The sequence below is a fragment of the Zalophus californianus genome, chromosome 5 (genome assembly GCF_009762305.2).
Source record: "Zalophus californianus isolate mZalCal1 chromosome 5, mZalCal1.pri.v2, whole genome shotgun sequence".
Taxonomy (NCBI): domain Eukaryota; kingdom Metazoa; phylum Chordata; class Mammalia; order Carnivora; family Otariidae; genus Zalophus; species Zalophus californianus.
The window spans coordinates 96,479,754-96,504,746 of record NC_045599.1 but is presented as its reverse complement, the minus strand read 5'-3'; the positions used below and the strand labels follow the sequence as shown (position 1 = coordinate 96,504,746).

The window sequence follows — 24,993 nt, the reverse complement described above, 5'->3', positions numbered from 1 at the left end:
CCGCTGAGGCTGGAGGAGGTTCTGCTTCCTCCTGAGAATGCAAGCACAAAGGAGAACAGCATAGAGTACCTGTGAGTTCAGAGGCCCCCAGGCAGCAGCAGAGGTGTAGCCACCAGGAGATGGTGAAGTGGGGCCAGAAGTGCTTCCTTTCCCACTCACAGCCTCCAAAGCAGCACCCTGCCCAACCGGTATTTTTTAAGGTAATATATTGACAATTGATACACCTGTGATAACCAGATATTAGAGGAAAGGATGTAGAAAAACAGACTGGGAGGCAGACTCCCTCCCCCCACAACCTGCAGGGTCGCAGTCTTTTCCAGTTCTGGCGTCGCAGGAAACTCCTCAGTCCCGGACAAATGGGGGATTGATTCCCAGCCCCAGGCCTGGCCTGTAATTCAGGCCAGTTCATCCCGATGTTAGAACCTGAGTACATCTCAAGACCCCAATGTTGGCCTTGCTAATCATTTGCTGTGTCACTTGGATGACACCTCAAACTTTCTGAGGCTACGTTTCTTCCTCAGCAAAATGGTGGTAATCATAGCACTCACCCCATGGGGCTGTAAAAAAGTAAATGTGTAAGGTACCTAGCACAGTGTTAAGGCTAATAAATGTTAGGGATGCATTTTGCTACTTATAAGCAGCCATGGACTTGGACATGCAGAGGTCATAGATGAAGAGTAGAGATACCACCTCTGCGTTATTTTCTGAGGAATGTGGGGAGGGGTCTCCAAATGCACCCTGAAATGGATCCAAATTCTGGTCTAGCAGCACTGCTTTTGCAAACCTGACACCCCAGACAAATGCAAGTTAAGCAAACGTCCTAGAAATCATCTGCCATGACTTGTATGTTCTCCCCACCCCTTCTCCCCAGCGGGTCTTTGGGCTTACAAACTCCAGGCACATGTGAGCATAGTGGGATTTTATGGAGTTGAATTTCCCTAAGTGAGGAGGAAGGCACAACCTCCTCCTCACATTAACCCTCTTCTCAGATCTACACTTAACACCGAAGATGCTGTTCTGACAGTGTTTTTGGCGACGGAGAGTATGCTCAGTGGCCACAACATCATCACATGCCCTGAAGAACATGAGAGGTGAAGAGTTAATGAGCCATTAGGAGGGGCCACCTCATCAGCTCCTGCCCCAAAGGCTCCCTCTCTACAGACTGTGTAGGGAGCCTGTCACCAGAAAACACTAATTACTTCAAAAAGGAAGAGGGGTATTTGTGTGGTGCCAGAAGTGCTTTCTGCAGAATGGAGGAGATGAGCAACTTGAATAAACATTCCAGAATAGGTTTAGACTCCGAAACTAAGCCAAGTTAGAAACTTTAAGGAAAAGAAAAGAAGGTAGAGGACATGCGCTATTGGCCTTCATGGAAGCAGCCATTAAAATGTCCAGTCTCAAAGACGGGGGATTCTCAACATCACCTCCTGAGTACTAGGGAGGAATCCCAGCAGTGAAAAGATCGGGTTGGGGAGAGTCTTGGAGGGCAAGACCTCTCTTGTCTTTCTTGGAATTCCCCACATATCCTACATATCCCTGATGAAAGATGGGATGATTTTATATGGTGTACAGATGAGGTTATTAAATAAGATGGAAACACAGATGGGGAAAGTTTGCCTCTTTAATACTCTTTTTCTTCTTCCAACTCAGTCGAAGAGAAAGTCTCCACCTCATGCTGGTATGTACTTCATACCTCATTAACACTTCCAATCTCCCCTTTTAACAAAGAGAGTAGGTCTGAGACCCCCTCAGTAGCAGGTAATAAAAATCATGCTCTAATTTAATTGCATTGCTTTGTTTTCTTTGTTTTAATTTTACAGTTATTTTCTGTTTGCATCAAGTGAGTCTGTTTTCCCATTCATGGTAGTAACATGAAGTTTCTTTTTTAAAATGGACTTAGGTGAAACAGGCAAATTTATCTTTTTAATCAGTAAATCAGTACTACTACAGGTGGTACCTGGATATGGCAAAACAATCGTGATGAGTGACCATGAATATCCAAAGTTGGGAGATCCATCCTCTACAGCAGCCAGCACCTACCTCGCACAGAGTAGGTGCTCTGTAAATATATGATCATTGCTGGATTAGAGCCAGGCTCCTGTCTGCTAGATGCAGACACAAGGCAATTGCAAACCTGTATTCTTAAATGACTCTTCCATAGTAACTACACGTATTAGAGATAGCCAAAGTTATTGAAGGAACTAGTCTGTGGCCAAGGACAATGGATGGACTGTGGATCCCAGATTCCCTCTCATCAGAAGGTTCTTTTATGCCTACATGTTTAGTAGCAAAGTCAACATTAAACTCCTCGCAGCAGTCCCAGGGCAGAAGGTAGTTATACCTTACTTAACCTGTCCAGAAGCGTTCCCTCAGGCACCATTAGTTCCTCTGTTACACTCCTCAGGGTAGCTTTTGCCACATGTGTTCAGTGTTCTTTCATTCATTCGTTCCATGTATACTATCAAGCACCTATTTTGTGTCGGACATTATCATAGGACCTGGGAGGACATCAGTGGATAAAACAAAATTTTTAACTCCCTGCCTTAAAGGAACTCACATTCTCAGTGAGGGAGACGACAGTAAACAATAAATACACAAATGATACAGCATGTTAGAATGTGATTCCTTGGGGGGCAGGGGCTGGAGGATGAACAGAATAAGGGGACTTAGGATTGCTGGAGGTGGAGAAGGGGAGCGAGTTTTAAATGTGGTGGTTGGGTTTGCCTTATTCAAGAGGCAACATTTGAACAAGACTTGAAAGAGGTGAGAGAGCCAAAAAATACTTTTAGGGAAGTACACTCTGGGAAGAGGAGCTTGTCAGTGCAAAGGCCCCAAGATGAGTGTGCCTGGCATGTTCAAGAAATAAAGGGAGAGAGCAGGAGAACATGAGGTCAGACAGATCACGGACGAGTGTCCTTATAGACCAGTAGAAAGACTTTGGCCTCTTCACTGAGAAAAATGGGGGCTCCCTGGGTGTTCTGAGCAGAGGAATGGCATGGTCTGCTCCAGGTTTAAAGTCTCATTCTGGCTGCTATGCTGATAAGGTCTGTGGGGCAGAAAGGTGGAAGCAGGCAGCCAGTTAGAAGTCCAGGTGAAGAGGCGCCTGGGTGGCTCAGTTGTTAAGTGTCGGCCTTCGGCTCAGGCCATGGTCCCAGGGATCGAGCCCCACATCGGGCTCCCTGCTCGGCGGGAAGCCTGCTTCTCCCTCTCCCACTCCCCCTGCTTGTGTTCCCTCTCTCGCTGTGCCTCTGTCAAATAAATAAAATCTTAAAAAAAAAAAAAAGAAGTCCAAGTGAAGGATGATGGGCCAGGGTTGAGGTGGTGAAGTGATGACAAGTGGACACAGATTCTGGATCTATTTTAAAAGTAAAAATAAAGGATTTAACCATATGACCCAGCAATTTCACACCTAGGTATGTACGGAAGCAAGAGAACTGAAAACAGGTTTTCAAACAAAAATCTGTACACAAATATTCATAGCAGCATTATTCATAATAGTAAAAAAATAAATAAATAAAAACAACCCAGATACCCATTAACTGATGAATAGGTCAACAAAATGTAGTATACCCAAACAATGGAATATTATTTGGCCATGAAAAGAAATGAACTCTATTGATATGTGTTACAATATAGATGAGCCTCGAATACATTATGCTAAGTGAAAGAAACCAGACACAGAAGGCCACATATTGTATGATTGTGTTTATAAGAAATGTCCAAAATAGGCAAATCCATAGAGGTAGAAAAAAGTTTGGTGGTTATCAGGGACTGAGGAGAAAGGAGAATGCAGAAGGACTGCTGATTGGTATAAGCCTTCTTTTTGGGGTGATGAAAATATTCTAGAATTAAATAGTAATGATGGTTGTTACAACACTGTGAATGTACTAGAAGCCACTGAATTGTGTACTTTAAAATGGTTAAAATGATGAATTTTATGTTATGTGAATTTTACCTCAATTTAAAAGACAGTAAAGGATTTATCAATGGATTTAGATGTGGAGAGTAAGGAAAAGAAAGGGGGCAACGATGGTGGCTAGAAGGATGGAGTGGCCATTATCTGGGATGGAAAAGTCTATGGATAGGACAGGTTTGGGGAGGAAGATCAGGAATCCAGGTTTGGACAAAAGTTTGAAATATAATTAGATATAGTAGTTTGGAGTTCAAGGAGAGGTCCAGGATGGAGATATAAATTTTGAAGTCAGCATCAGTATGTAGATGGTATATAGAGCCCTAAGGATGGATCAGATCACCATGTTTGTGAGAGTAGATAGAGTGGAGAAGTTCACAGACTGAGTCTAGGGCATTCCAACATTAAAGAGATCAGGAGGCAGATGAGGAGGAACCAAAAAGGGACAAGGAGTGGCTACCAAGGTAGGAGAAGGACAAACAAGTGAATGTGTTGTCCAGAGAGCCAAGAAAAAAAGGAGCATTCAACTTGTCAAGTAACATCAGACTTAGCAACATGGAGGTCATTCATGACCTTGACAAGAGTTGCTTCAGTGGAGTAGTTAGGGACAAAGCCTGATTCAAAGGAGAATGGGAGACAAGGAGTACAGAGAGTTATTTTGATCCTGAGAAGTTTTTGTCAAGAGAAATGGATGGTAGCAAATGGGAGAAGAGACATGAAAGATACTTCTTTTTAAAGTGGACATTTGGTAGCATGTCTGTATGCTGACAGGGTTGATCCATTGAAAAGGGGAGTAATTTGATGCCATGGGGGAGAGGGAGTTGCTGGAGTGATGTCCTTGGGTGCACAAGATGCTACCTACTGCACACATGGAGGGCTGACTTCAGCAGCTCATCTAGAGTAAACAGAAGACGGCAGGAAATATGGATACAGATGCTGGAAGGCCAGTAAATGTGGTGAGAGTTTAGGGGAACTCCCCTCTGGCTGCATTGGGGTTTTTCAGAATAGAAAAGAAGGTCAGCTGCTCTAGGGAGAAGGGAAAGCAGATGTCGATGGTTTTAGGAAAGAGAAGATGTAACATCACCCAGCAGAATAGGAAAATGACTAATAAAGGAAGGGAACAATGTCAGGCAGCAGGAAGGCACAACGGGGTTCACGGTCAGGAATTTGAAGGCGCCTGGGTGGCTCAGTTGGTTAAGCGACTGCCTTCGGCTCAGGTCATGATCCTGGAGTCCCTGGATCGAGTCCCACATCGGGCTCCCTGCTTGGGGGGAGTCCGCTTCTCCCTCTAACCCTCTTCCCTTTCATGCTATCTCTCATTCTCTCTCTCTCAATAAATAAATAAAATCTTAAAAAAAAAAAAGGAATTTGAAGGGACACCAGTCAGTTTGTTAGTTAGTTACATTACATTTCTCCTTAACTATGTAACTACATTACATTAGTTAGTTACGTTTGTTTCTCCAGCCACATTCAGCTGCACAGGTACAAAGAAGGCATGGGCAAATACATGGATTTAACCAAAATTGTGATTTCACCAAGCAAGTGTGATAAAGTGAGAAAGGGACACAGGATCTGAGAATATATGCAAGTGATGATTCTAATGATTGGCCATGGACATGTGCTAGGTAAGAAAAGAGACCAAGATGTTGAGGAATAGGGACAAGAAGCTTAGGATGGATTGAAGAGACTAGGGAGGAGGGGGAAGGATCAAGGAGCATGGGTGTCAGGTTACAAAAAGGAGTAAACTAGAAAGAGTTCAGGTAGTGGTCAGAGGGTGATGTGCAAGAAACTGAGATAATGAGGGATCATAATTATTGGTGATGACAGGGTCCAGAGGATGAACAAGGGTGGGGGCTGGGCATCAAAGGAACGAAGAGGCCAGGATGTTAGAAGGGTCAAGTGCTTGTATAATGGAATCACTAAGAATGAATTTAGGAACAGAGGTGGAGAGAAGGACAGTGAAACAGAAAAGCACCAAGAAATGCAGGTGAGTGAGTGGCCTGGGGGTTAGTAATGACTGCAACAAGGAGCACTTGTATCTCCACGCCCAGCAATGGTAGGAGAAGAAGTGGGAAGATGTAGGGCATGATGTTGGGGTGCCCATTATAAACCGGGATAAGGAGCCTAAAAAGGGGACTCCTGCTGGACTCAAGGCAGATGGCATGGGTGAGGTTGTGAGTGCTGCAAGGGATGGATGTCCAGGGCTCTCTCCTGATCACTGTGGAAGGAGGCAAGGCAGCCTGGGAGCTGCAGTCTTACTCTGAGAGCAGGACCTGGGGGGCAAGAAGTGTAATTCCCAAAGCAAGGGACTCAGCCATGACCCTGGCAGGGGAAGGGAAGTCTTACTCTGAACACACAAGAGCACTCTCTAGCCTCTCTTTGAAGAGTGGGCATCCAGGAAAAGGGTCTCAGAAGCCAGAAGACTTTGTGCCTTCTGCATACTTTTGGAACCCCCTCTCCATAATGAGCGAGCCCCCCCCACCCCTGCCAATGTCTGCACAGTGTTAATAATCATCCCTTATCCGTCTAGTTGATCATTGTACCTCCAGCTTCCAAACACATCAACTGGCCTATAACAAATGTTCCTTTAAATACTTGCCAAATGAAGGAGTTCCTATTTACTGAGCGATCTATGTGCCAGGCACAGTGACAAGGATTTCTCCTACTTTCACAACAACCCAACAACATTGGTTTAGTTATCATCCCAATTCACATCTGAGGAACCAAAAGCTTAGAGAGGGGCAGGAACTTACCCAAGGTCACACAGTAAGAGGAATCGAAACTAGATCTTACTCCAGCACTGGCCCCCTCAATCACTGCACAGGGGTTATCAAGTGACCAAGGTTGGAAGGACATCCTTCCCAGGACCCATGTAAAGCAGCTCTGGGTCTGGACCAGGAGACCCTCACAAGCTGTCGCCTCCCTCCCTTGCTGGACTCCACACCCAACCACCCATTTTGTTTTGTTCTCTCTCCAAGATCCTCAACTGCTTTCCATCCATTACGATTCAGAAATCTTTATTTTTGTTTCCACCCTAGATGTGAAAAGCTGGCTTGTGATGTTTGGATTTCAGCTTAGCAACATAATTCCTGGCTTCCCAAGAGCCAAAATGTATTTCGTGCCTCCTCCCTATGAATTGTCAGAGAGTCAAGCCAGTGAGAATGGACAGGTAAGCGGAGGTTCCTGCCAAGAATCTGAATGATTGTCCTCATTCCCTATTTTTTTTTAAATAATACATTATATGTCCTCATTCCCTTTTGCAAACGGAACCACATGGGAGCCAAGGGAATGTCAATAGAAGAGGCAAACATCGGAGCTGGGTATAAAAAGGTGCATGAAACATTGTGACTTCCCAGGAAAGCAAATGTCAGTGCTGTCACTTGTCTGACACAGCACACATTTCTTCCCAACCTCAATTATTACCTTAATTGTGGTATCATTATCTGTTCAGTATATACCCTTGAGTCACTCCTTGATTAACAACAGCACAGAGAAATCTAGCAGCAACCTACCATCTGCACTGCCTATAAGATCATAACCCTTTTGGCTTTTATGGGACGTAATATAACGGTGGTTTGCAGTTTCTATCCCATTAAAGAATATTTTTATGCCTGACATAAAACCTCAGCGTTTTATAGCCCAAATGTATACAGATTAAGTTTTCACAACATAATTTGTGCTTGGGTCTTGCAGCGAGGACCGAGAGGTGATCAATTTCTATTTGGGTGCTGCTGAGACGTCCGGCACGGTCCGACAGGAGGGGTGGGCGTCGGGGTTCGGATAACCCGTTACAGGACAGCGCCCGGCAACATAAAAGTCTAAAAGGTCTCAGCTGCTCTGAATAATCATGCACACTGTGTAACTAGAGAGAGACAAGGAGGAGCTGATGGGTAATTGAGAACAACGTTCTCTCAGTTCTGCCCTGTGGGGACCACTCAGTGGATGAATAGCCATCATTTCTCTCATTTATCTAAGTGCCGTTACCTCCCAAACACAGCCTCTTCCATTATCCCCGTCTGTCCCCCAACCACCAATTGAGATGAGTTGTAATTTGTGAGTAGAGAGTTCAAGGCCAAGGAGATAATGGTGATTTCGTCCCTCTGCAGAACCAGGGCAAAGATCCAAAGCAAATGACTCAAAGTCCGGGGATATTCCCTCCGGCCCACGATGCCAGAACCTCTTAGTCTGGTGCTTCTCAAACATTAATATGCACACAAACCACCTAGGGTGTGTCCTGTTAAGATGCAGCTTCTGACTCAGTAGGTCCGGAGTGAGACCTGAGATCCTGCTTTTCTAACAAGGCAGGTCCTGGCGATTTCTCTGCTGCTAGCCATGCTCTAAGTCGCAAGGTCTTAACCCAAGGAAGTTAATGAATACCCAGGGCATTGGCCTTGAAAAACATCTAGATCACAACAGCAGGGTTTATAGCTTCTCAAAGGAACCCCCCCGCCCTTCAGGTCAGGATATTCCTGGGTCTGAAGTGCGCAAGGCAGCTGCCAAACCATCCGAGAGCAGAGTGACTCTCTCTTCTCCAATAACGGACACACATGGTAAGTGGGTAGGCCTAGGTACAGATGTCAGCAAGGTGGCGAACCTCTGCACCGTCTTTTTAGTCAGGATCATGGTTACAAGGAGACAGGCCACACCATCAGAGCACTGGGAACCAGCCAGCCTGGGCTAGTTTCAAAAGGTAGGACTATATTAGCTCGCGTCATTACCGACAGAAGACTAGTTCTTGCAGGGAGTCCAGGCATTTCCTTGTGGACCCTTTTTTAATGAGCTTCTCGGCCCACGCAAAGAGCTGCCAGGCCATCATCTTAGCCTTCTGTGTTTTCTTCTGCCCACAGCTCATTACAGGTGTCCAGCACACAACAGAGAGGCATAATCAGGCCTTCATGGCTCTGGAAGGGCAGGTCATCTCCAAAAAGCTCCATGCCAACATCCGAGAGAAAGCAGGCCACTGGTTTGCCACCACCACCCCCATCATCGGCAAAGGCATCATGTTCGCCATCAAAGAAGGGCAAGTGACCACCGGCGTGTCCAGCATTGCCAGCGAGGACAGCCGCAAGGTAGCTTCCGTGCTGAACAACGCCTACTACCTGGACAAGATGCACTACAGCATCGAGGGCAAGGACACCCACTACTTTGTGAAGATTGGCTCGGCCGATGGCGACCTGGTCACGCTGGGCACCACGATCGGCCGCAAGGTGCTGGAGAGTGGGGTAAATGTGACCGTGTCACAGCCCACACTGCTGGTCAATGGCAGGACTCGAAGGTTCACCAACATTGAATTCCAGTACTCCACGCTGCTGCTCAGCATCCGCTACGGCCTCACCCCCGACACCCTGGATGAAGAGAAGGCCCGCGTCCTGGACCAGGCGAGACAGAGGGCCCTGGGCACCGCCTGGGCCAAGGAGCAGCAGAAAGCCAGGGACGGGAGAGAGGGAAGCCGCCTGTGGACTGAGGGTGAGAAGCAGCAGCTCCTGAGCACAGGACGCGTGCAAGGTTACGAGGGATATTATGTGCTTCCTGTAGAGCAATACCCAGAGCTTGCAGACAGTAGCAGCAACATCCAGTTTTTAAGACAGAATGAGATGGGAAAGAGGTAACAAAATAATCTGCTGCCATTCCTTGTCTGGATGGCTCAGCAGGAGTAACTGTTATCTCCTCTCCTAAGGAGATGAAGACCTACCAGGGGCACTGAGGCCGGGCTGCTTCAGGATACCAAGTGGCAAGAAAGCTCACATTTTTTGAGTTCAAATGCTACTGTCCAAGCGAGAAGTCCCACAACCTGAAGTAGACTAAAGCCTGGCTGAAAATTCTGAGGAAAACAAAACAAACGAATGAATGAACAAACACACAAAAGGTTCCAAGTTCCCCTAAAATATGACCCACTTGTTCTGGGTCTACACAGAAAAATAACAAAATAAAACAAAAGGACGCAAAATGTCTAAAAGGAACAAAAGAACAAAAAAACACAACAAAATAAAAAACACAAAAAATGAAAAGCAAAACATACACACCGACCGAAAAACAAAGACCTGAAGACGAGAAGGCCTCATATTCTATTACCTCACTCATCCACACGTGAGCAACGCAGAGACATCCCACGGGGCCGGCGTCACAGACCAGCTGAGGAAACCGAATCAGACTGCTTGTTGGACAAATACTACAGACGTTTTCGTTTAAACAAATACAGGTGCATTTAAAAAACACGACTTTGGGGGTGATTTGTGTGTAGCGACTGGGGAGGGGGGGATAAAAGTGAAAGAGTGAGCACTGGAAATACTTTTTAAAGAAAAAAAAAAACTAAAAACACACAAAAAAAGGAAATGTCAAAAATCAAAGCGAAATAATACCGTTCAGCACTTAACTCTCAGGTCCCAACTTAGTCGGCCTGAGCTAATTTATTTGAGCGCAGAGTGTAAAATTTAATTCAAAATGGTGGCTATAATCACTACAGATAAATTTCATACTCTTTTGTCTTTGAAGATTCCATTGTGGACAGTAATATGCAGTTACAGGGTGTAGTCTGTTTAGATTCCGTAGTTTGTGGGTATCAGTTGCAGTAGAGGCGTGGCATCGTGACACTCTTTTGCTAACGGGCACCACTTCAGATCACCCTGTACATACATAAGCCTCAAGGCACAATCACTGTTTCAGATTTAAAAATTATTAGTGTGTTTGTTTGGTCCAGAAACTGAGACAATCACATGACAGTCACCACGAAGAGAGAAAATAAAAAATTAAAAAAAAAAACCCACAAAAACAAAAAAAAAAAATTCCAAAAAAACAACAAAAAAAAAGTCTAATAAGAACTTTGGTACAGGAACTTTTTTGTAATATACATGTATGAATTGTTCATCGAGTTTTTATATTAATTTTAATTTGCTGCTAAGCAAAGACTAGGGACAGGCAAAGATAATTTATGGCAAAGTGTTTAAATTGTTTATACATAAATAAAGTCTCTAAAACTCCTGTGGACACTGGTCTTCTGTGGAAATGCTTTGAGGTGAGGAAAAGGTAGAGGCTGCTGGAGGAATGGGGGTGCTGCCAAGATGCACAGGCTGAGCTGGTATCTCAAACTTTGGGAGGAGCTTTCGTTAGAAGCGGCTCAGTGCTCCCCAAACTGCTCTATATGCTAGAGTGATCTCTGCCTACACCTGCAGCCTCCTCTCTGCGTGGAACAGAGGGGAGAGGAAAGCCTGGACCCGGGGCTGGGGGGCAATGAGGAGCCTCACACCCACCCACACATGGATGGGTCCCTCCAGCCTTCCAGGAACAGCTGGGCTTCTCCCTGAGGCCACGTTCTACCTCTGGGAAGTGCTGGGAGGAAGTGAGGGTAAACACTCTCGCCACACTGGGAGGCGTGCATGTATCTGTGTATGTCTATACTTTCTTCCAGATTCATTTTCCCCCAAACTTGCACACTTGGGGCAACCCAAGTAAGGAGAACACTTATGACTTGGACAAGTTTTTTTTCCATCAAGCCCCAAGTTAGAGTAATATTATCATCAATAGCTAGTATTTATTGATGCTTACTAACGCCAAGAACAGTGCTAAGTGCTCTGCACGCAACATTGTCATTTGACCCTCATCTTTCATTCATTCAGCAGCAGTCTATGGAAAGCTTGTCTTGTGCCAGGTCCTGTGCTAAGTTCTGGGGATAAAGGAGGTGGGTAGACATCAACGTGGGTCCTCGCCTCTTGAAACTTGGGTCAGGAAAGTAGACAAACAATAATCAAAGCATTACACTAAGTAGTGAAAATGGCAGGGGTGTTAAGCGCCAAGAGGCTGTATAAAGCTATGAAAAAAATAACTTAAAAAACTGAAAATTTAAAAATTTGTTTAGAAAGATGTATAAAGCCATGGAAGCACATAAATGGAGAGGTCACCTAGACGGAGAATGGCCCAGAAGTTGCCGGGGTCTGAAAGTAAGCATTGATCTGGTGAAGAGAGAGGAATGCATTCCAGACCCAGGGCACAAGCACATGCAAAGGGCCAGTGGTGAGCCAGGCTGGAACACAGAAGAGGTTGGCAGGAATCAGAAGATGCACAGATTAAAGAGTGGGGGGTTCTCTCTCTCTCTCTCTCTCTTTTGTTTTAATTAAAAACAAGAGGGAGTCTGTTTTAATTTCATAAACCAGTGCTCTGGATGCAGCACGGAGAACAGGTGGGGGAGCCAACGTGGTCATCTACCACCTTGGATACGCACTCTCAGAACAGCCTCCAGCTGATCATGGAGTCAGCCTGAACCCTGGTTCGGTGGGAGCTACAAAGGGGTTAGCCACTGTGTTGTGTCTCCCTGGGTAGAAGGAGCCAGTGGGACCAACTATGACAGAGTTCATCACAAGGAAGAAGCCAGTGGGGAGCTCGCTCAACCCAGAGCTCCTCTGCCCCAACCAGACTCTTAGGTGCCAGGTAGACCCAAAGGGGTGGGCACGGAGTGTGGCGCACAGGGAATCCCATGTCACCGGAAATGCACTAGAGCCTGAAACTCTCCTCTTGCATGCCAACCATCTCTGAATTATTCATGAGTTTCCTACTACACCCAGCCCAGTCCAACCCCTCACAACACACACACACACACACACACACACACACACACATACACACACACACACACACAAACCCATGACATGGGAGGGGGAGACAGCCTTGTGTAAAGATCCTCTTCTGCCTTTCCTCAGGCTAGTCCTAGAATGACAGGACAGAATGCCTGACCTCTCCCAGGGTATTTGCACCTTGTTACAGAATTCTGGAAAGGCAGTGCAGGGGATCGAGTTGTGTACTCTGAAGTCAGTCTGCCTGGAAACAAATCCTAATTGGACCACTCACTAAACATGGGAGCTGGAGATGGTTATATGTATCAAGTTGGATACATAGCAGAAACCCAAGATAAGTTAACACAGAAAACTTGAATCCTTACTCATATAGCTGTCCACTGGGGGTCAGGGGTGGGAATGGCTCTGCTCCATGCCGTCACTCAGAGCCCCAGCCTCCTTTCATCTTGTGGCTCAGTCTTCTAGGTGCTCAGAATTTTGACATCCTCTCCACTGAGCTGGTTGAGGGAGAAAGATCCAAGACCATGTGTGTGACTATTTTATTTTTAATGGACCACAACCTGACAAAGATGCCTAGCCCCCCACCTCCACCCTCCTATATCCATGGACCCACCTACTGCAAAGGAGACTAGAAAAATGTCAGCTATGGCCCTTAGAGGAGAAGGAGACTGGGTATTGGTGAGCCCAAGCAGTTTTTGGTATGTAACTCAATGTCCAAGAGCCTCCGTTTCCTCACCCGTATGTGGGGATGGGTGAACACAAGCCTGCTATGATGATTAAATGGCATATTGTATGTATCACTGACATATGCTAAGTTCTCAGGAAATGTTGTTTTTTATTATTTTTAAATCTTTGCTCCAAGCACGGGTTTTCTAAGCATGGAAATTGAGGACTGAGCCATCCGTCATATGGGAGAGATTTTTATGCAGGGGTTGGGAGGAGGGAGGAGGCCCTTCCCTCAAATCCCACTCCATGTGGCCGCCTCCCCTCTCCCAGGCCTCGGGAACATGAACAGGGACTCCCAGTGTGAGACCCTGGCTCACAGCCTCAAGGGCTCTTCAGAAGGGTTGACATTTGGAAGGCTGAAGGTCTCAGCCAGATGAAGACTGGCTCTCTGAGCAGGACACCCATTGGGACATCCACCAACATTCCATCACCAAGCACAATTTTGTCCCTGGCGCTCAGATGCTGGGCATACAAAGATAAGTCCATCATGGTCAAGATCTCACCGTCTAAGGTGTGAGGAGGAACAAGCCAATCAATGGGACACCGTGGGCTTAAGGGTACATAAAAGTGATGCCCAAAATGTGAAGCCCAGAGAATACTGCAGGTTCTCTCCACGAGCATTTGTGCTGAGCCTTCCCAGTTGAGAGAATGCCAGTGAGAAAAACTAGAAGACAGTCTGGACTGAGGAAAGTGTGCTACATGTGGGAGGGAGAAGAAAAAATGCAAGTCCGCCAGGGAGAAGTTCTGAAAGCCTGGAACAGTGGTTATACATGAGCCCCCTGGCAACGTATTAGAATCACCTGGGGGCTTTCTAAACACACCCATGACCTCCAGATCCTGGGTTCTGGGCAAGGGCAGGCTTCCAAGTTGTAGGCTTCCTACAGCTAGGAAATCCTTCGATTAGCAAAGTGGGGAGATAAAGGGGGGGCAGCAGAGAAGCTGGGAGATTGCCCAGCCCAAATGTACCAGCCCAGACGAGGCCCTGAACTGGGGTGACAGGGTGAGGACAGAGGAGAGCTCCCCAGGACACCCATTCCAGAAATGAGGATGAGGTTGTAGAACTCCCTCAGAGGTGGGGACAGTGTCTGTACAAGGTAGAACACCAAGGGCGGGATCACGAGGCCGCTCTGCAGGGAAAGCCTCAGATACACCAACGTCCCTGCTCCCCACCTCACTCCGGCAAAAGGACACAACACCTCGGGAGAAGGGCTTAAGGAGAAGTCTAGCTGAGGCTTACCTTCAGGAATCCTCTGAGGGGCTCAAGGAGACACTTTCCAGGATAGTTCTGGTCTACCACACCCACACCCAAGTCCCCTCTTCTATCCTGAGGCAGCTGGGCAGCCTGAACCTCCTCCGACGCCCAGACCAGACACTCTGCCTGCACAGCAGCCCTCCCGAACCAAGGCTGCGCCAACTGGGGTCTCTTCCCCACTGACTTCCCAAAGCCCCACCTTCGCCTGATCACTTCGTCCTGGTAAGTGCTGGGCTTGCAGTTTGGCCACTAGATGGCGGCCTTCCCCGTAAAATCTTCCGAGAGCGGCGCCTGGCTGGTCCAGGCTGTTTTATATGCAAAGCACTCTGCAATGCCTTGCACTTAAGAAGTGCATATTGAATGGTAAGCTACTATTCAAGAAAAATAACGGAACATTTTTGAATTATGGTCTTTAGAGTCAAAAAAAATCCACTTTAAATCCCACTGCTCTCCTTTCTAGCTAAGCCTGGGCTCTTCTGAAGACTCAGTTTCCTCCCCTGTAAAATGGGTGCAATGACATCTCGCAGGATTGTTGTGATGAACACCCAGTCTAGCACCTAGCACATGGGGATAGCTATTGGCTGATCACCACTGACTATTATTCTCAGCTTGTAAGGACTGAAGTTGGACCCCCTGCCCTGAGACTAGCTGCACACACATCCCAGTCCTGAAGCCTGACCTATGAAGGAGTCAAGCTTCCACTGCCCCCCACATCCTCCTACCACATACACTGCATAAAGCAAAAGGGCCTTGCTCTGCTAGCAGACCCTGCGGGTGGGAGGCCCGCAACCTGCCAGGACAACTTTCAGTGGCCATCCTGCCAGAGAGGAACTAGGAATGCCTGGCTTGGGTCCTTTATCTGGGTTCTCAGTTATGAGGGTAACGGAGATAGGACGTGACCACCTAGCACCTAAGCCAGCTCCACAGCCCTTGCCTGGTGTCCAGGGTCCCCAGGCCTGGGGAGAACAGAACGGAATCTCCTCTTGCCCGTCCCCACCTGTCTTTAGTGTTCTGTGGGGGTGGCCACCTGCATGAAGCATCCCCTTCATCCTCTCCCCCTCCCCCTTGCTTCTCTGTATCCTTTCAGTGATTCCCCACGCTGGTCTCCTTCTCCCTCTGAACCAGCTCCAGTGTCAGTGAAAGTGATCCCCTTGCACTGATGCATTCATAAACCCTTTTGCCCAAATTAATTGTATTTGAACTTCATCACCCCTTGAGAGACCGTGGGGAGCTTGGGGAGCTGAAGTGACCAGAGGCTACACAATACAACAGGACCCTCCCAGGTGGCTGGAAGTCCTCCTGTTCCCAGTCTACCACCCATTAGTTCCAGTCCCAGGCCACTCGCCACCCCCCACAGCCCCTTATCTTCATGCTATCTCAGCCAAATACAGATTTTATTCAAAGGCAGGGCCCCTGGCCAGAAGCAGTCTGCCGGGTGTCTGTAAGTCAACCACATGAGCTAGAGAAGATGGAGACCATGACCACTGCCTGGCTCTGCCCTCAGGTGGCGTCACTAGATTAATCCGGAGACTAGAGATGCGAGGTGACAGAACCCCAACTCAAAGCAAAAACTGGGAAGTTCAAAAACAGGATGGCTTCAGACATGGTTGGATCCAGGGACTCAAAAGATATCTTTGCTCCACCTCCAGTTCTGCTTCCCTTGGGGTGTGGCTTTATTCCCAGGTGGGCTTTCTCCACATGTGGGAAAGATGATTGCTGGCAGCCCCTCACCTCCATCCCTGTGGCCCCCATAGAAATGGCGAAGAGACTCTCCCTCTAACTCACAGAGAACTTGAAGGGGCCCCAATCCCATCAGGGCCTTAAAGACAGGGAAAGGGTGGTTCCCCCAAGGAAGACAACTGTCTAGACAGAAACGTGGGAGCTGCTGATATGATATCTACTGAAATCACACATTTGTGCATTCTATCAACAAACAGTGCCCGACACACATCTTGAGTGTTCGGTTGCCAAAGCCAGGTGCTCGGGATACAAGGATGAATAAAACATAGCCACTCGGGAAGCACTGGGGAGAGAACTGCACAGTGCATGGTGGGGATTTAGGAGGAAGGACATGGATGTGTGCGTAAGTAGTGCATGGGAACAGAGATTGCATCTTAATAGCCAAAAAGGCATCCAGCCCCTCACGGCTTCCCACCCAGGTTCTTGCCCACCTACCATGGGCTGTCCCTTCCCCTGGGAAGACAGGAAGCCTCTTTCCAACACCAGCCTGGAGAACCTCTCCCTGGGCTGAGCTGTGTATAGGGGGCTGGAGGTCCCCAACTTCTTCACTTTCTCCCTCCGTCCTTCAACACATGGGGAGCATGACTTCCCCTCAGTGTCAACCATGTTCTGTAAGGGGAGGTCGTTCTGCCCATTGGACCAGCCTCTGCTCACGTGAAGTTTTCCTCAGTGTGGGCATCAGTAACATTTGGAGCTGGGTGGCTCTGGGAGGCGGGCTGGCGTGTGTCTTGTACAATGTGGGATGTTCAGCAGCAGCCCTGGCTTCTACCCACTAGATGCCAGTAGCGGCCCCCTGCCTAGCTGTGACAATCCAGAATGTCCCCAGACATGGCCAAATGTCTTATGGAGGGGGGAAATCGCCCTCAGTTGAGAACCACTCCACTAGCTCATTCTCACTCTAGGCCCCCCCCCCCCCCCCCCGCCCGGCCGGCCTCATTCCTCCCTGAGCCCAGAGCCCCGGGCTTCGGAAAGGAGAAACCTCCGCTCTCTGGTTAGGCAGGCTAATTCTCCCTAAGGAGACATTTACCAGTACTCGCTGCTGTTCATCCAAGGAACACCGCCCAAGCCAGGCGTTCTGGAACTCGGTTAAAGCTCTGCCCTGATTCTCTCTTCTTCTGAGCTCACCACCCAGGAGTTACTCAGTAGCTGATTTCATGAGCCCAGTCTGGAGGAGAAAATTGATTGCTCTCCCCTACCCAGATCCTCCATCCACCACCACCCCTCACCAAACTTCCCTGAGGAGGTGCTCCTGCTCAGAAGAAGGCAGAGACACTGAGGATTCCTGAGATAGAGCCGCTGCAGGCTCTGTCTGCGGCAAGGAACAGCCACGTGAGCGTGACGGTGACGAGTGTCAGAGCATTGCACCTGAAAGCACCTTCCCCCAGCACTTGGGGGAAGATGCTAGGACCTGAGATGACCGGGTCAGGTTTTATTTCCTCCTTCCCGTTCTGCCCCTATGCTGCTGGCCACACAGCCCCTGAAATGGAGCATGGAGGATGTCCTAAGAACAGAGAGAAGGCAGGCCAACGACAGGAAGACCTCACCCCACTGCCTCAGGGCCTCAAACCCTGCTTCTCTCTGAGGACCCACACAGCCTGAACTTGGGAGGCGCAAGAACTGCTCTGCTCACAAGACCGCTATGTGGGTCTCTTCCCAGCCCTGTGTTCAGTGCCAGCACCCTGGTGGCTTGAAATGGGCCATAGTGAGGGTTTCTACATCGTGGAAAGCAGTACAGTTCCAGGAGACTGGGGTGGGGTTGTGGTAGTGGGCTAACAAAAGGGAATAAAAATGTCAAAGAGGCTTCCGGAGAAGAAGAGAAAGAGGTGATCCACGGGTTAAGAACTTTCTCAGTTGTACACGGAAACTAGTATAACATTGTGTCAACTACAATTTTGGAAAAAAGCTTTCTCTGTTGACTTCAAGGATGTGGGCACTTTGAAACTCAAGGGTCAGGAACTCAGGCCTGGCACCATTGTAAAATTAATAATAACTGTGGCAGAAGCAGCAAGAGAACGTTTTCTACATTCTTCCAAATTTTAAGGGTGTGTTTAATCAGCTCACAATGACATTGTTTGGGCCACAGTGGGGAACACCCCCTGCAGTGGGCACAGATCCCTCTGTTCCGGGACCCAGACATTCATTCCTCCCCCTTCCCTCCTCTTACCCCCAGTCCCTGGAACATTGCCTGTGGACACTTCAAAATAGTCCATCCCTGCCCTCCCTGAAGGGAGTTGTCTGGTAGGTTACATGTGGGGGGGGGGGGTGGAGAGGGCTGTCATCCAGCATCGGGTCGAAACAGGGATACAAAGGCTGGCTGTGCCCCGTGCCCCGGTGAGGAGTTATCCCAGCTCCAGAGCTGGAAAGGGGACTGGCCAAGGCCATCCTCAAGGGGCCATCATAGCTTGACTTCCACCTCTGCCCAATCCTGGTGCCCAATCCTGGGACCTCACTCCCTCCCAGGGGTTCCTGGTGCATGCTCTAAGAAACAGCCTGCACGCAAATCTCCATCCCCGGGATCTTTCCCAGGGGAACTCAACCTAAGACACCCCCACCTGCTCTCACCTCTCAGGAGGGGTGCAACACGGCGTGTTCTGCAGGGGGTAGTTTTATGCACTGTATGATGGGAGGGTGCGGGGAGGAGAGGGAGAAACATGATGAAGACTGCGCACATGTGTTACTGTTTGTTTTCCAAGCCAGCATCTCTATTGAAGGGCACGGCAAGGGCACAGAAGAATATCACCTGTTTGTTGGATTTAGTAACACAGTGGACCTCTGCAGCCACAGCCCCCTGCTCTGTTGGCTCCCTAGAGATCTGAGCATGCAGATACACACAGGCTCCCTCCCTCCAGGCACAAAACACATGCGCTCCCAAACACACAGCCCACATTCCAGGCCCTGGTTCTTGAGATGGGAAGAAGTCAGCCCAGCTCACCTTTAGTGCAAGAGGTGGAGCTAAAGAATGAGGCTTGGGATCAGCTCCTGGTCACAGCGGAATCCTAGCCTCCAGCACGGGTCACTCACTGGTGCATGACCCTTCGAAGTCCACAGAACACATTCATTCATTTGTTCCTCAAAGGCCCACTGGACTTAACTATTCACCAGCTTTCTGGCTCAGAAGCCCCATTTGTGATGCGAGCCCCAGCTGGCTCTTCAGCAGAGGATGCACAGATGGAGAGCTTCCCTATCATGGGGAAAAGGGGAGTTCCTGGCCTCCCCGATGACGGGAGGGCTCTGCTGAGCACACTCCAGGCCGTGGGCCGTGTCCACGCCGGCGGTTCCAAGTGGAGACAGAATCTGCCTCTCACCTCCCTCAGTGATCCCCCTGCCCAACCGAGGGCCTCGCTGATAGCGCTGGTGACCCTTGGCCCTCTTAGGGGCAACCAAGTTACTTATTAACGTGCTGATTGGAAGTGAGTTTCTCTTCTGAGGTGCTCCAGCTAAGCACGAGAACCTGTGCAACGGAGGAGTTTCTTATTCACGTGCCCTCACAGTAGCAGTTACACCATTCACCATTCAGATTCATCTAGAACTTTACCAAGATCCCACGTGCCAATGGACCCTTCTACATTCCTGGGGTGGGCGTTGCTTATGTACACAGGGTATGCCACAGTCTGCGTTTTCATGTCAGGCAGACCAGGGTCTGAATCCTGGCTTACTTAAATTTTGAGGTCAGAAGGAGTGCTGGATATGGCAAATGCCAGTTCAGCGCCTGGAACAGGGTAAGTGCTCAGTCAGTGGCCACAATCATCATTATTGTCCCCCAGAGAAGCCCCTGGTTACAGAGATGAGCCACCTTGGAGGCGAAGCATCATCTGCCTGCTCTCATCCCATCCTCTGGCCCATGGCCATGTCACAGGGCAGGCCAGTCTCTGAAGGCCCGTCCCCTTGCCTCAAGGGCTGCCAAATGTATGGGTTTCCTTTTCTGGGTTGGACCTTATGTTTGATCACCATGAAATGACACATAAGACACCAAGAGCCTGAGGCCAGAGAAGGGGCTCCACTTGCCCACCGATCCCTGCTAATCCCATGCAGGTGCAAGTCTTCAGCCTCCCAGGCAATTCTAGTGCCTGTGCTGGATCAGGGGGTAGACATCAGAGGGGCTGCATGCCACCTGCAGATGAGCTCTTAAAGGGACGTCCAGGGAGCTGGCCGAGAAGATGAGCCGGAGAGTGTCTCCATCCTTCTTCTGGGTCAGAAATTGTGACCCACAGTCACATCCAAACCCACATTTCTTTTCCTTAATTTGGAATACAATGGGCAAGTTTCTTCCCTATCTCTGTTTGTTGGCCTTTATAAAGACTTACTATAAAAATGTCAAGCTATATGAAATACATCTGGAGCTCAGACCAGTTGGCTCAACACAAGAGAGAGGACTGTTGGCTGGTTTTCGGTTACAAAGCTGCTCAAAGTCCAATATCAGAAGTTCATAGATAGGAAGGCAAGAGATCATCTTAAGCAACTCAGGGCACACTTTTAGGCAACCTAGTAGTTGTTCTTGCAGTTCAGCCAACATTTATTGAGGTGTATTCCATGCCAGACGCCATGCTGAGAGGAGAGTTGAAGAAAATATAAAATTCCGTACCTTCGATTTTATTTACCGATGAACATTTTTTGCCATATTTGTGTTCTCTCTCCTTCCCTCTGAAATGCTCAGATGGTTGCCAAATCTTTTGAAAGTAAGTTGTAGACATCATGACACTCCACCCTAAATACTCCTGTCTCTGCCTCCCAAGAACAAGGGTTATCCTCCTACATAACTATAGTACTGCGACCACTCGTGAGACATTGAACACTGACATAATAGTGTCTAAAATACAGTCCATGTTCACATTTACCCAACTGTCCCAAGGATGTCCTTTGTAGCTTTTTTTTTTTTAAGTACTCCAGGTTACATTCGAGGATCATTGCTTTTGGCTTCTTCCTCATGATTTGATGGATATAGAACTCTATAAAGAAAGTTAGAGAGCTCTCAAAGACTTTTGAGAAAGAACCTTCAGACTCAAATTAAAAAGCAAAGCCTTCCCTAAGGACCCCTGGGTGCTGCATTCTCATTCCTCACCACAGATGGGCAAATTATTTCATAGAGGGGCATATGGGCTCCTAATTCTTCCAACAGATTAATGCCATCTTCTCCCTACAAGGAGGAAAAAGAATGGTTAAAAGGTGGTGGCAAGGAGTCTTAGGTCCTGATCGGGTATGTCCTCTAGCACATGCCCGTGTCAATGTGTGCTGGGCCTGTTTTAGGCACTAGGGGAGAAAAAAAACAACAACCCTGTCCTCTCCAATTGGGAGAAAACGGGGGTGGGGGGAGAGACAGAAAGAAAATAATAAGGCTAGATCACTAAAGGATAAAGTAGATGGAGGGACACATAACCCAACCTGGGACAGTGAGGAAAGAAGGCACATCTAAGCTGCCGGCTGAAGTCAAAGGAAGAGTATTCTGAACAGGAGAAATGGCCTGGAAAGCGCATGTGTGCAAGCCACATACTCAAGCTCAGTCCCACAGTGTGAGAACAGAAGGCATGGAACCGAGACTGGAAGAGTGCACTGGGCCTAGCCCAGACTGGACCTTACAACATGCTCTAAGTTGCTGGGACTTTATCCTAAGACCAGTGAAAAGCCACTGAGGGGTTAACATAAGGTGTCCTGGCACATTCTACAGAATGATGGGATAAGCGGGCAGAGGAAGGCCAGTTGGGAGGCTGTATGTGGTGCAGGCAATGGTGGCCCACACCTGAAGTTGAACAAGTGGAGGGGCGCTCGGCTGGCTCAGTTGGTTAAGCATCCAACTCTTGATCTCAGCTCAGGACTTGATCTCAGCTCAGGTCTTGATCTCATCATGCCCAGCATGGAGCCTACTTAAAAAAAAAAAAAAAAAAAGTAGCACAAGTGCAGTTGGAGACAGCAACAGATATATACTTCGGTGATAGGATCCAAGGCTCTTGAAGGTAGAATGGACATGGGGAAAAAAGAAAAGGGAGCCTAGGATGACACCCAGGTCTTTGTAATTAAAATAATGTTTAGAACAGGGGTAGGTAAACTAAAGCCTGTAGGCTGGAGCTCTGTTTTGTAAATAAAGTTTTATTGACACACAGCCACTTGTTTACATATTGTCTATGGCTGCTTTCCGCTATAAGAGGTGAGTAGTTTCAACAGGGACCATATGGCTTGCAAAGCCGAAAATATTTATTATCTGGTTCTTTATAGAAAACATTTGCCAGGCACCTGGGTGGCTCAGATGGTTAAGCGTCTGCCTTCGGCTCAGGTCATGATCCCAGCGTCCTGGGATCAAGTCCCGCATCGGGCTCCCTGCTCCTTGGAAGCCAGCTTCTCCCTCTGCTTCTCTCTCTCTCTCTCTCTCTCTCCCTCTCTCTCTCTCCCTCTGTCTCTCATGAATAAATAAATAAATAAAAATCTTTAAAAAAAAAAGAAAAGAAAACATTTGCCAACCTCTGTTTTAGATCGCTGTATTCCAGAGATGCCTCAGGAAGAAAAAGGATATTTTAGTCAAATAAAGTTGGGCAATTCTATACCATTTTCTTGGCTACTCACTGTGGATGTAGGTGCACTGAAAGCTCTGAGAAGTCCTGCAGTGAGGAAATCTCTTTATTAAAGTCAACATTTTCCAAATGTATTTGCCTATATTTCAGCTTAACTCTGAAGAATGCACCTGTGGACACTCACCTTGGAAAGATTAGGAGATATTCTGGAGGGGCAAAGATTGGTGAGAATCCAAGTCATGAGATCAGTTAAGACACCATTCAAATAACAAGAATCAGACAAAAGGGCCTGAGCTAGGGCTTAGGTCAAAAAGAAGGAAGAGAGGGCTCCTGGGTGGCTCAGTCATTAAGCGTCTGTCTTTGGCTCGGGTTGTGATCCTGGGGTCCTGGGATCGAGCCCCACATTGGGCTCCCCACTCGGCGGGAGGCCTGCTTCTCCCTCTCCCACCCCCCCCACTTGTGTTCCTTCTCTTGCTGTGTCTCTTGTCAAATAAATAAATTAAAATCTTTATAAGTAAGTAAGTAAGTAAGTAAATAAATAAATAAATAAATAAATAAAATATTTTTTTAAAAAAAGGAAGAGATTATGGAAGGACATGAATGTAGAATCCTCATTTTCCTACTTAGATAACTGTAGGGAACATGAATTGAGATAGGGACGTGAGAGAGGGGAGGAGGGGAGGAGAAACTAACTTGAGGAAAAGGGGTGAACTCCAGCTTGGACAACTGAGTTTTCTTGGCTTGGAGTAAGCCAGGAACTTCTTCCAGAAAAATTGAATAGGCATACTTTTCCCTAATCCTCCCACCAAGTAAAACCAAGACCTTTGGACATTATACAGAAAACAGGGACATGTGGGTGGCTCAGTCGGTTAAGCATCTGTCTTTGGCTCGGGTCATGATCCCAGGGCACTGAGATCAAGTCCCGCATCGGGCTCCCTGCTCAGTGGGGAGCCTGCTTCTCCCTCTGCCTGCAGCTCCCACTGCTTGTGCTCACGCTCTCTCTGTCAAATAAATTAAATCTTTAAAGAAAAAAAAGAAAGAAGAAAGAAAAGAAAGAAAGAAAGAAAGAAAGAAAGAAAGAAAGAAAGAAAGAAAGAAAGAAAGAAAGAAAGAAAGAAAGAAAGAAAGAAAGAAAGAAAGAAAGAAAGAAAGAAAGAAAGAAAGAAAGAAAGAAAGAAAGAGAAAGAAAGAAAGAAAAAGAAAGAAAGAAAGAAAGAAAGAAAGAAAGAAAGAAAGAAAGAAAGAAAGAAAGAAAGAAAGAAAGAAAGAAAGAAAGAAAGAAAGAAAAATGTAAGAAGACCCAAAGTGCAGAAAAGGAGGCAGATGGCTGGGGACCTCAGGACATGAGTTCCCTGGATTTTCTTGTTGCCTCACATACCCCAGACTGAGTGCTAGAGAAACCGAAAACTCAGAAATGTCAATGGGTCCAGACAAAAAATATTCAGCAAAAGTCAGCCAGAGGACCAGAAAAGGGGCAGACTAGCACACAGAAATCTTTTAGACCATCTTACTCTAGCTAAATACCACAGAAAAAAACGGTGGCCCCACTTTCAGTCACACTAGCAAAGGCCAAGTAGGGACCCTAAACTTCCACCTTTAAGAGGCTTTCATTAAGAGCCCCAACACCCTCCCCGGATTGTGTCAGACAAGGCCAAAGGGTACCCCCCAAGGTGTCAACAAGACCAAGTGGGAATTTGGACTTCCACCTCCACCTGGCAGTAACAGGGTGCCATATCTCCCCACCCCCTGCAACCATTCCCCACCTCTGCTGGAACGGTATCAGAGAAAGCCAGCTAAAACCAGTTTACATAAGATCCGGAGTCTCGGAGCATAACAGAAAAATGACCAGGTTTCAGTCAAAAAAAAAAATCACTCATCAGGGTGCCTGGCTGGCTCAGTCGGTAGAGCATGGGACTCTCAATCTCAGGGGCATGAGTTCAGGCCCCATTTTGGGCATGGAGCCTACTTAAAAATAAATGAATGAATGAATGAATGAATGAATACCACTCATGTTACCAAGAACCAGGGAGATTTCAAATTGAGTGAAAGAAAGACAATCAATAGATGCCAACATTAAAATGATACAGACATACAATAAAAATGCTTCAATGAGTAATGATACAGTTGACACAAAATGAAAAAACAGAAAGCCTCAGCAAAGAAATAAAGGACATAAAGTAGAACCAAATGGAAAGGTTTGAACTGAAAATTTTAACAATTAAAATGGGGGCATCTGGGTGGCTCAGTCAGTTAAGTGACTGCCTTCGGTTTGGGTCAGGATCGCAGGGGTCCTGGGATCAA

At 47.5% G+C, this 24,993-nt stretch overlaps 1 protein-coding gene and 1 non-coding gene across 5 annotated transcripts in view; both read left to right on the top strand.

Moving 5' to 3' along the window:
* The window catches only part of TENM2 (teneurin transmembrane protein 2), a 1,539,571-nt gene extending 1,528,679 nt beyond the window's left edge, over positions 1-10,892 (top strand). For all 4 annotated transcript variants that reach the window (XM_027606095.2, XM_027606096.2, XM_027606098.2 and 1 more), the window contains 2 exons: positions 6,949-7,079; positions 8,758-10,892. In XM_027606095.2, coding sequence (XP_027461896.1) covers positions 6,949-7,079; positions 8,758-9,519 — 893 coding nt within the window. In that variant the 3' untranslated portion in view covers positions 9,520-10,892. The remainder of the gene's footprint in view (positions 1-6,948; positions 7,080-8,757) is intronic.
* Positions 10,893-24,575: 13,683 nt separating this feature from the next.
* TRNAE-CUC lies at positions 24,576-24,648 on the top strand. The gene has a single exon. It is a non-coding gene; the product is annotated as a tRNA-Glu (tRNA).
* The last annotated feature ends 345 nt before the right edge of the window (positions 24,649-24,993 follow it).